Source organism: Carettochelys insculpta, chromosome 10, assembly GCF_033958435.1.
Source record: "Carettochelys insculpta isolate YL-2023 chromosome 10, ASM3395843v1, whole genome shotgun sequence".
NCBI classification, from domain to species: Eukaryota; Metazoa; Chordata; order Testudines; family Carettochelyidae; genus Carettochelys; species Carettochelys insculpta.
In genome coordinates, this window is record NC_134146.1 from 6,274,058 (window position 1) to 6,286,196 (window position 12,139).

At 47.5% G+C, this 12,139-nt stretch overlaps 1 protein-coding gene across 1 annotated transcript in view; it reads left to right on the top strand.

Moving 5' to 3' along the window:
- Window positions 1–364: 364 nt before the first annotated feature.
- Window positions 365–12,139, top strand: part of INPP5D (inositol polyphosphate-5-phosphatase D) — an 87,815-nt gene continuing 76,040 nt past the window's right edge. The window contains exons 1-2 of the mRNA XM_075003852.1: window positions 365–603; window positions 11,112–11,175. Of these exons, the coding sequence (XP_074859953.1) occupies window positions 449–603; window positions 11,112–11,175 (219 nt within the window). The 5' untranslated portion in view covers window positions 365–448. The remainder of the gene's footprint in view (window positions 604–11,111; window positions 11,176–12,139) is intronic.

Here is a 12,139-nt window from a genome sequence, read left to right on the forward strand (position 1 = left end):
CAAGCCCTAGGCTAGGGCCCTGACCATGAGAGAGAGAGGCAGGGAAAGTGAAAAAGGAGGAGGGAGTGAGATGGAGGAAGAGATGGCCTGACTCAGCTCTCAGTTACAGTTACCATAAATCAAAGGAAATTCCAGTGAAGTCAAAGCAGCTGCTCCAAAATGGGGTAGCAGCGTTGCGTCCCCAGGCTGGGCCTTTCTGATGCAGTGTAGTGGGGGACCACAGGTGGTTAACCGCTTGTGTTCCAGTGCCAAGGGAGAGCCAAGGCTGGAGGAACCTGTCATGCTCACTGTGAGCGGTTTGATTTCTGAGGAAGTCGTCCTCGGCTTGGTTTCCTTTCTCTCTCTGTACCATTGAAACAGGAAGCTGGTGAGCTGCAGCTGTTGAGTGTTATTGAGACACATGAACAGCTCTGGCTGCTTCTGAACACTGACTGCTGGATTGTTATTAATGTTTCCTCCAGCTCTGGCAATGGATCAGTGCTGGTACCATGGGAACATCACTCGCTCCAAGGCTGAGGACCTGCTCTCCAAAGTAGGCAAGGATGGCAGCTTCCTGGTGCGGGCCAGTGAGTCCATCTCCTCAGCATATGCACTCTGTGTTCTGTAAGTATGGCTTTCACCTGCCGTGTGGCTCCCACTCCCTTTGTATAGGGACTACCCCTCCCTTCTCCCTGGCATGGAGGCACAGCCAACCCACCTACCAGGAAGGTGCTACCCACCATAGAGTGTGATAGGGTTAACCTGTCTTGGCCGCAGAGGGCGACGGAGGGGATTGAAAGAAACCACAATTCTGTCAGTTGTTGTGGAACAAACCACACTAGTGAGGGGGGCCAAAAACCTCAGCTCCAAAAGGAGACAAAAATTCAAGGGTGTCTCTTGGACTGATGCATTCAAGAAAGGGGTCTTTTTATCTCTGGAGGGTGGGGAGGGAATCCTCATCTGAGCATAGCGCCCACCCAGCATTCTGTCCCCTTAAATTACATGTTTCGCACCACCAGGGTGGTTGGTAAATGCCACAGTGAGTCTGGCAGGTGTACAGCAGCGGGCTGTCAGCTTTGGAAGCCTTTTCTGAGGCTGTCTCGGATTCCGCCTGAACAGGGATATGGCCTTGCATGGTTCAAAGGATGGTAGAAACTCTGTGTGCATGCATGCGTGCGGTGGGAGGGAGGGGAGAGAGAGAATATCGCAGTGTTCTTAGCAACTGTTCCATGTCAAGTCAAAGACCCTTCCACTGGAATGAAGATTAGGGAGTGAATTGGAAAGATCAGCGTCTCTGCTCGTTTGACTGATTGCAGCTGGTACACTTGGCATCAGGAAAGATTGGGGCAGAGAACAAGATCAGGCACCAGGGTCATGGAATCATAGGGCTAAAAGGGATTGCAAAGGTCATCTAATATAACAAATCCTGCACGCTGGCAAGGGGTTGCGTCTAAACTATCCAGCGACACTGTCAGCCTAGAAGGAATCACATCAGCCTTCTAGGACCCTCAGGCTAACAATCATTTCAACAGCTACTCGGAACAGACTTTAAAAAAGTCTCACTATGTTTTCCTTAGTAACCAAATAACAAGCTGCTCTCTTGCCGCTGCTTCCTCTTTAAAATACATTCTTCTCGGTTCTAAAAAGAGCGGCTGCTGCTGCTTGAGTTGTGGTCTAACGGTTTGCCTGTGAGCTCTGGCCTCTGGGGATAGTACAGTACACCACAGATGGTGTGAGTCTCAGGAAGAGTGTATGGGCACGCTAGCATGCCCCGCTCTCCATGTGTTGGATGGTAATGGAATGGAGGTAGCACAGAGAGGGGTGTGCACAGTGGAGAGAGCGTGTGTGTGTGTATGTGGAGAGGTGGCAATGTGTGAGAAGGGAAGGGGAGCACATATGATGGGGGAGGGAGCATTTGGTAGGAGCAACTGCAGATGGAGAGCACCTACGTCTCTGGGGCAGGGGATTGTCTACACGTACATTAGACCTAGTGCCAAGTCTGTTCCTGAACTATAACTTGGAATAAAGAGCACAGATTGGCTCTTTTGGGGCACTTGCAAGGTCCCTTTGTATTTGCTTTGAACACACACTCACACTCACACTCACACTCACACTCACACACACACACACACACTACTTTTGCAGACACTAAGCACCTATGTGTGTTTGCATCAGTTTTCCCTCTCAGGGGTTTGCACAGCCATCTTTGAAAGCCCTTCCTGAGTTCTTAGAGACCAGGAATTAAGGAACAGAAAAAACACAGTGACCATAGTTGTCTCAGAGGCCAGAAGTCAGGCACCTCAGTCCATATTTAGATGCTTAGGTAAGCAGGCTGGGTTTCAGAAGTGCTGAGCACTCAGCAGCTTTCTCTGAAGTCACTGGGAGCTGCGAGGTGCTCGGCACTTTTGCAATTCAGGCCACTTGTTATTTAGGTGCTGTAAGGGAGCGAGAGGAAGGCCTGGCAGTGCAGGGGCTAAATAGAGCAGTTGCGTCTTCACATGCCCCCATGCAGTTTGGAAGATGCTAAAGAGGTGCTGACATGAATATGCAGTGCCTCGTTAGCATAATGGCAGCCACGTGCAATTCGAAAGTGCCGCTTTCAGAACACACACTGCTCATGTAGACGGGGGCCTTTCAGAAGGACCCCCCCTGACTTCTTTCGAAAGGCTTCTATCTACATGGGTGGCGGCGTTCTGAAAGCAGCACTTTCGAATCACCCACAGTCGCCATGATGCTAATGAGGCACAGAATATTCATGCCAGCACCTCATTAGCTTTTCCAAACTAAAGGAGGGAGCATGTGGAGATGTAGCCAGCCTATTAGCCTAGCCCTGTTTCACCTGCAGCCAGTGTCAGGCCTGGAGGGTGGATAAAAGGAGGGAAGCTAGGCCAGTTCAGGGCTGACCAGCAAAGAGGCAAGAGCTAGCTGTGATTCCTACAGGGCCTGAGTCAGAGCTGCCCCTGGGTGGGCCACCAGAGGATGCAGCCTCCAAACCCTCCCCCGCCCCCAGGTGCGATGTGGGGAGTTGAATCCTGAGAGAAATTAGACTCTCAGGGCCATGTCTCAAACTTAACTTACAGCCTCTACTAAGTATGCTGAAGTCCTAGACCTCAAGGCCCTAGGTACCCATGGGGGCCCTAGCCACTAGGCTACCCTGCCCCTAGTCGGACCCACCTACAGGCACCCAAATATGGAACTAAGAACATAGCTGTAAGCCCCCATTTTGTAATATTTCGGGCCACATGACTTCAATGAGCATCACACAGCACAATTAGGAGCAGAGAATGCTTGAAACAGTAATCTTGGAGCGCAGGTCATGAGCAAATTACAGACCAAAATGTATCATGCAACCACTGGGTCAATTACTGAGACACTTTATAAAATCAAGTCTTCTGGTAGAAAACTTACAAAGAGAATAGGGACTAAACCTGCCAGATAAATTGTTCACTGGGAATAACAGATCCTCCTGGCTCAGGGGTAACAGCAAGACATCCCAGTGTCCTCGAGTTTCCACGGGAAAAGTGCTCCTCGTGTTTAGTGAAGCAGCTCAGGACATTTTCAACTAAATCGATTTTCATAGAGCCAAGATGTTTTCTAGACTTGAATCCATGTTGATTAAGCTTTCAATAGGATGACTTCTTTGCTCCAGGCATCTCTTCTGAGCCAAGAGAAACGGACCCAAATCAAATTCCTGGCCTTTTGGGTACAAAAGGAGATGTTTTCACACAATTCTGCTTTGCAAAATATGCTACAAGATTCTAACAGGGAGTGAAAACTTCAGCACTTCAAAAGTTGCCACCAAGCAAACCTCTTGTCATGTAGCCAGAGCTGGTGTTCCACTAGCAGCTCTGTTGAAATCAGAATGGAGATTTGAGTATTTTTTTTAATCCCGCTCAACCAAATAGTTATTTTCCTGGAGAGATGCTTTAGGAAAAAACCTGATTTGAATATGACATGTCAAAGGGGTATAGGTGCATGTAATACGCCTTCCCTTCTGTTATTGCTCTGACAGCAGCAAAATAGAGCTGAGAAGACATGAGCTTATATAAGCTGCAAATACATAGTGAATGCCTATGACTGCTGAGCTCTTACACCCAAGGAACTCAACTAGTAATGATCCCCTAGCTCATGAACTCAAAAAGGGTTTAACAGCAAGCTGTGGCTGAAGCAGGAATATCCGTGGGCGGTGGGTGAAGCTTGCACCTGGGGAGACGGTAGCTCCCCTGCCCAGGCCACGCCCCCTACTTTCCCCAAGCCACACACCCCGTCAACTGTTTCCCTCCCCTTTGCTGATCATCCTGTGTCCCTGCTCACAGCTTGTTTCCTTCCAGACAATTCCCTGAGCCCAAGCAAATTATTTTTGGAAAGCCCTCCCCTGTTCTCCAATTTCTTTCCTGACAGATAGAGCAGGTTTTGTGCCAAGTGTGTAGAAGGTACCTAATTAAAAGCACTAAATCTGGAAGTTAAGAAATGTCAGTCACAGGTTTTTATGTGGTCCAACATGCAGGCAGCTTGCAAAGGCCCTGAACCCTGGGGAACACACAATGGCAAGCACCTGTCAAAGCGAATTCAGAAACCTCCGTCCTTTCTTCGCAAAATAAAACAAGGTGGCCCTCAGCTGGCATTTGTCTCCTGACAGGAAGAAAATCACTGGACTCAGGCTGCAAAAGTTGCTGCCTCATTTTCATTTCTCCACACAAACAAGTTGAGGACTTCCTATGTTCATTGTTTCAACAGCAGTAAGCAGCTCAGACAGGGCGCGTCTACACTTGCATTCCTCTTTCAAGTGAGGTAAATCGTGGAACACCTAATTCACATTGAGCGGAACACTGGTGTTCCATGGAACACAGTTTGGGAAACGCTGGCCTAGCTCTTTGAACAGTGATGCTGGGTTAGTCCGGGTGGCGCCCTGCTCTAGCAACCCCAGCCTCTTCTGGCAAATTGCTCCAGCATCACACAATGGGACGAGGAGTCATCCCTAAAGCCCCAAATTGAAATTCTCCTGTTATTCAAGGCAGTGCCTGCTGCCTGAATGAAGCAGACAGGGTTTGGAATTGTCAAAAGCTTTTTGGACAAATTGCACTTCTCAGCACTTGCCATCTTCTGACCTCGAAGCACCTAACCAAAACCAATGAATTTATACCAACTCCTGTGAGGCAAATAGCATTATTATTCCCCTTTTCTTGGAGAAGAAGAAACTGAGGCACAAAATAATTCTTTGTCTGCTTTTTTCAACCAGTGGAAAAGCTCCCTTGAGATCAGACCTTAAACGAGGGGTCCAATGTCATACAGGAATTCTGTGACAGGAGGGCCAATAAGAAATGCCCAGATCTTCACATCTCTAGCAGTGGGGAACACGAGCCATCGGCTCCATTGATGTGGGGAGATCACTACAATACAGGAACTCAGCAGTGAGACTGCACCTGACTGACACAGTGTAAGGGCTGGGTCTGCCCCTCTGTGCCAGGTATACCAGGTGTGGCTGAGCAGGTTCAGTCCAGCATCAGCCAAGTGTGGAGGGATCCAAGTGTGAGGAAGTCTGGGTGTGGGGCACTCAATGGGTGATCTGGATGCACAGGGGCTCTTTGGGGGGTTCTGGGACTCAGTGAGGTGGGGGTCTTGGAGTGGGGGGGGGCTGTCCAGATGTAGGGGAGCAAGACTTGTCAGAATGAAGGTTAGCTGGGCCTGCTTACGCAGGGAGCCCCAGCTGCTGCTGAAGGGGCCACAGCATGCAAGACTCCCCTCCCCACAATTCCCCTATTCCCTTTTCTTCTCCACTCTACCCCCTCATCCCCCCTCCTTCCCCACTGCCTCTTCCCTCCACCTCCTCGCCCACTTCCCTCATTTCTCCCACCCCACCCAGCTCCACCGAAGACACAGAAAATAGGAAGGCTCACCTCCCAGCACACAGAACGGGAACCTGACAGGCACTAGGACCCAGCCTGCTTTCCACTGCTCAGACAATAGGGTAGGTCTGCATTTGACAGGAGAGCTTTTATGTTCCATGCAGGTTCCAGGGCAGACAGCTGCCGGGGCTCCATGCTCCTTAGCCTTCCTTGCCACCCTGGAACCTGCCTCAACCATAACAAAAACATCAGAGGCATGGAACACGCAGGGGTTTCTGTGGCGCTTGAAGGCAGAGCCTCCCTTTGCCTTAAGGACCCATGGCAATAGCCCTCCACTGGGACCTTCTGTCTTTCCATGCTGCTGTTCAACATGCTGGAAAACACAAACCGATGGAGAGGGAAGCCTGGAGAGCTGTGTTTTGCTTGTGTGCCTTTATTTATTTATTTGTGTTTTAAAAATACAGCTTTCCTTTGAGAGCCATCAAGAAAGATCGCTATTTTCAAGTCACGGCACAGTGGCTCTATCATGTACCAGTCAAAAGCAGCACTAATGAATGTCTGCAAAATCGGTAGGCTGAAAATGCCTGTGTTGGAATGCTGCAAAGGGAGCATGATGAGGCCATTTAGTGACAATTGGGATATTGTCCAGGCAAACCCCAGAAGAGGCTCTCTTGCAGGACCTAGCACCTATTTGTCCCAAACACAGAGGCACCAGGATCTGGATGGACCAGTGTTGCCCTCCTCCACTGGGCCATGAAAGTGAATGAAGTGTACTTGATCCTTCTGACAGAAGAAAAGTCCACCATCTCCAAGATATGTCTCCCATTACACACATTTCAGGCTGCCATCGCTTCTAGCCTCTTACTGGAGACTAAGCCATGCAGCATGTTCTACATGCTGAAAAGTCCTGTAGAGGAAGATGTCCTCTGCACCTCATGAGTAACTGGAGATCTTGCTCGATCCTTGCCTCCACTGAACATTTACAGAAATACTCCCCACTGTTTCAGCACACCCATGACTACTACTTCTGAAAATATTGGTAGAGTCAGACAAGGCCTTAATAGCCCACATGATATCATAGATTAAAGTTGGAGCGGGATTGTTTTGGAGCATTCTACACCATTTACAAATGATGCATTCATTGGGTGTTGTCCCATGAATTCACTTTCTGAAAGAACAGGGACAGCTGAGCTAGCAGGACTGTAGACGTTAACAAAAGCTGTGCCATGTACCTCCTATCAAGCGAGAAGTGACATCTCCCAAATGGAACCAAATGTTGTCCAGGACAACTGCCTGCCCAGACAGGATTTGGAAGTACCCTGTTGCCAAGGAAGTAATGCTCCTACATGACTTTGGAAGCCCCTTCCAAAATCCTTGCTGCTGCTTTGCTAGGTGACCTTCACAAGCCACTTCCAGGTTTGTACCTCAGTTTCCCCATCTGTAGAATGGAGATGATAATACTGCCTTCCTGTGTGACTTAGAAGTCTCTGGATGAAAAGCACTTGGTGAGAACTAGGTACTTGTTACTTGTGTTAGCACTAGGCTCAGTGATGGTCTGAGAGAAGGGGAGCAGAGTTGTAATCCCCGCCAGTACTTCTCCAGTGTCCGAGGGCACCACATGTGAGCCGTCTACAGGGGTATCAACTGACTTCGTAGAAGGTTTGCCTGTGTATCCGCACAGTGCTTAGCACGGAAAATCCTAACTGTGACTAGGCCTGCTAGCTGCTACCGTAATGTGCAGAATAAAGAGCAGATTTGATTGGCAGCAAGGGCTAAGCCACACTGAAAGAAGAGAGGAAATAAATACCCATCCCCCTTTCTCACTTTTGCTTCAGTGGCTGGTGCAGGGGAGGGAGCTGAGAGACAAATGAGGAAGCATGTTGGGACACATTTAGCCTCAGGAAATTACATTGATGGGTGCTGCATATACCATGAGTATGGCCAAGCTCAGCAGTGGTTTCTGAAAACATTCTTAAGAAGCATCTCAATGAGAATCCTTTAGGTGAAAAGTGAAAGTATTTGGGACCAAACTGTGGCACAAAAAGCTTAAGAGACATAAAGTTATAACAAAGCCAGGCAGGTAAATGGAGGTTGTTAGCCCACTCTATGAGTCATGGCATTCCCCATTTGTCTACGGTGAAGTCATGAGATGGCTAAGAAGATTCCCACAAGGAGAGCCACTTTGGCTTATGCGGTTCATATCTTGCCTTATATGCCTTTGTTAGCTTCCCTGGAGACACTCCTCTGGTTAAATATTTCTAATGCTGCTATCAGACCCTGCCTCAACAGCCTCTGATAGCGGGTGCCTACCCTCTGATTGTACACCCAATGTGCTTTGATGGCCTGATAATCATTGAGATGGTTTGTTTATCAGTTTTATAATCTCCACACACACAAATTTTCTCTCATCGGCTATATAGGCAGCACTGTTCTCATCTCAGCCTCTTTTTGCATATCTGCAGGAGGAAGTGGCAGAAGAGTTCTGCACTGACAGATAAAAACAAAGCCAAACTCCTCCTCTGGGGGGGAGATCCCCAGCTGGTGTGAACTGTCATCACTCCGTTGACATTAAAGGAGTGCTGGCATCAGCTGAAGAGCTGCCCCTGGCTGGGTCTGGGAGCACTGAAGAGATGTGGGTAGATGTGTGAACTCCTCAGGTCATGTTGCAATGAGCTCCCAGATGTGTTCCAGCTCCATCTTGCTTAAAAGAACCCAGGTTCAGAGGCAGCTCCGGGGTTAAATCCTATCCTTAGCAGTGAAAGTCTCACCCCAGTGTACAAGAACCTGGCTTTATGCTCTGTCTGATTCTAACTGGGAGGCTGTGTAACACCTAGGAAATCTCACTTGCTCTTGAAGAAAAGTCTAGTTTGAATAAACATACAACCAAAATCACCCAGGAGTCTAGTGGATATGTATGCATCAGCCAGTTCTCCTCCTCTGGCTGACTACCCACCTTTCCTGACCCCCTGGGGACATGCTGCAATCCTTATCTGTTCTCACCCAGGGATGGTAACATGGGATTGAAATTAGTTTCCAAGAAAAATGAGGTTGAACTTCTTTGTGTCCTTTGTGGGCACAGAGCCAGTCTGGGGAGTGTGTTTTAACTTAATGCTGGGCGGGTGCTCTTGGATCACATTTGTAACCACTGGAAAGCAAATAAGCATGTATTTCTCCATTGTGCTGGTGGGGGCATTATGTGAGCTCAGCTAAAATCAACAGCCATGGAGGATGGTTGCACCTTCTGCATGGTTTTGCCACTAGGTTGGACTTCCAGCTCTTGACAAGTCCTTGATGGCTATGTCTACACTAGCCCCAAACTTCGAAGTGGCCACGCAAATGGCCATTTCGAAGTTTACTAATGAAGCGCTGAAATGCATGTTCAGTGCTTCATTAGCATGTGGGCGGCCGCGGCACTTCGAAATTGACGCGCCTCGCCGCCGCGCGTCTCGTCCCGACGGGGCTCCTTTTCGAAAGGACCCCGCCTACTTCGAAGTCCCCTTATTCCCATCAGCTGATGGGAATAAGGGGACTTCGAAGTAGGCGGGGTCCTTTCGAAAAGGAGCCCCGTCGGGATGAGACGCATGGTGGCGAGTCGCGTCAATTTCGAAGTGCCGCCCGCATGCTAATGAAGCACTGAATATGCATTTCAGCGCTTCATTAGTAAACTTCGAAATGGCCATTTGTGTGGCCACTTCGAAGTTTGGGGCTAGTGTAGACACGGCCGATGAGTCCCTTGTTAGAACAAAGACAAGGCACCCCCTTTAGACAGGGGTCAGGTGCTGTTTCCATCTCTGGGGTACAAATGAGTTTAGGCCACAGAGTGGGGCTAAATCAGGGCAAGTCTAATTTCATTTATCGTCCACCCTGAGGATGAGGTAGAAGAAAGCGTAGTTTATCTTTGGTCTACTTTCAGTAAAATAACTAAAGTGTGTTTCAGTTCACGCCCAGGGTTATTTCAGGGTTGGTCTCTGTAGGGACACTTTCTTCAGAATAAAAATATCCAACTGAAATTCAATTTAAAGCCATTCTTTAGTTGTCTTGGTGCAAGTATGTGTGTAGACCAAACCTTTGATTCATTCATTCATCTCCAAATTTAGCCTATCTGCCATTTCTGCCTTTCTGATCCTTCCTGATTTGCCCACTCTTCTGACAGCCAGAACTAGGCGCTGTTTTCTTTTTTACTGGCCATCAGGGGAGTTGAACAACTCTGTCTGAAGTTGAGTCCATCATCACTCTCTATTGTGACATCGACAATGCGATGAAGTGCCCCTAAACTGAACCACTATAGGATTTTTGTTAATTATCATATACTCTGGAAATGAACAGATGTTTGAAACCCTTGTGCAAAGTAAAGCACATTAGAAAATATAATCCCAACCACCCATATAAAATGATGCAGTCAAAATTAGCTATTTCCTCTCTGGAAAGACATCTTGGAATCATCATGGTTACTTCTCTGGAAACAACCTCTCAACATGCAGCGGCAGTCTAAAGCAGTAACAATGTTAGGAACCATTAGGAAAGAGAGAAATAATGAACCAGAAAATATCGTAATGAAACTATATAAGTCATGGTACGCCAACCAACACCATGAATACTGCATGAAGTCTGGTCCCCTCATCTCAAAAAAGGACACATTAGAACTAGAAAGGGCCTGAAGAAAGGCAACCAAATATGTAGGCGTGTAGAACAGATTCCAGCTGAGGAGAGCTTAAAAAGATGGGGACTGTTTGGTTTGGAAAAGAGACACCTGATGGGGGTTTTGATAGCAGGCTATTAAAATTATGCCTGTTGTGGGGAAAGTGAATAGGGATGTATTATTTACTTCTTCACAGAAGCCAGGGCTCATCTAACGAGATGAGCAGGTTTAAAATAAACATAAGGATGTACTTCTTCACGCAGTGCACAACCTGTGGAACTCATTGCCAGAGGATATTGTGAGGGCCACAAATATAACTGGGTTCAAAAAAGAACTAGATAAGTTCATAGAGGGAATAGGTTAGCCCCATTGCTCTGGGTATCCCTAAATATCTGGCTGCCAGAAGCTAAGAGTGAATGAAAAAAGAGGGATTACTCAGTAATCCCTCATAAGCATCTGTCACTGGCCTCTGTTGGAAGACAGGATACATAGTTAGATGGTCTGACTCACTATGGCCATTCTTATATTCCTATTAAGTCATCAGTCTGCGTTAAGGTTATTCATTCAATTTTTGTCATTGGAGAATGATGCTATGATAAGATTCTCCACACACATGTTCTAACAGCCACTCTTCTGATCTGTTCCAGGTACCGGAATTGTGTTTACACCTACAGAATTCTACCCAATAAAGAAAATAAGCTAATTGTCCAGGTAAGCCAAACTTGAATGCAGACACCATACTCAGTGCCACAAAAATGTATTTGGCTTAGGGCTTGTTTGAACGGGACTCAAGTGCCCAGTCACCCAGGATATGAATCTACACTACAGCATACTGGCTGGCTGCACAGTAGCACCCCACGTGGACCCTGCTGAAGTGCTCTGGAAAGTTCCAAACACTCTTTGATTTTACTGCCTTTTGAAATGGACGTCAAAGCAAACCATGGAATTTATAGTCTGCTGTAGGAATAGTGGCTTGGGCTACAGCTGTATAGCAAGCTACATTCCCATCCTGGCTTGCCATGCAGTAAGGTCCGCGGGCGCTTAAGATTGCTCATAGCTATTGTTTCACCGTAGTTCTTGCACTAAAACAACGAAATAATTAACTGAAGCAACATTCCTACTGAACCGGGACTACTCTTCTCAGAGTGTTGGCCGTTTCCTCTGTGATACCCCACTGCATCAGCACATTAATCACCTAACATTTCTGCTTTCAGTACAGCTGCTCTCTGTGCACTCATTAAATGAATGAAGCATCACACAGCGATGAACTGCCTTCATCCAGCCCTCTAGCACTACATTATTTAACAACCTACTGACAATTAGCTTCTTAAAATCACAAAGTTAACATCCCTACACACCATGCACGAGGTAGAGAATACAAAAAGAATTTCAGACTGGGCATTTGAGATCCAGTCTAAAGCAGTGGATTGGGACTCACCCCTGGTTTCTATTCTGAACTGCCAGTGACTCACTGTGTGACCTTTCACAGCTCACTCCATTTCTCTGTTTCCCTTCCAAACTTTTGTCTTGCCAATGTAGATCGAATGCACATTGGGCCTGTGTGCTGGATCTCACCTAGAATAAGGTGATCCATGCTTAAGCTGGGCCTCTTGGTGCTACTATTGCACTGATGAGAATAACCGTTTACAGTATGCAATCCCAGATTTTACTTTAA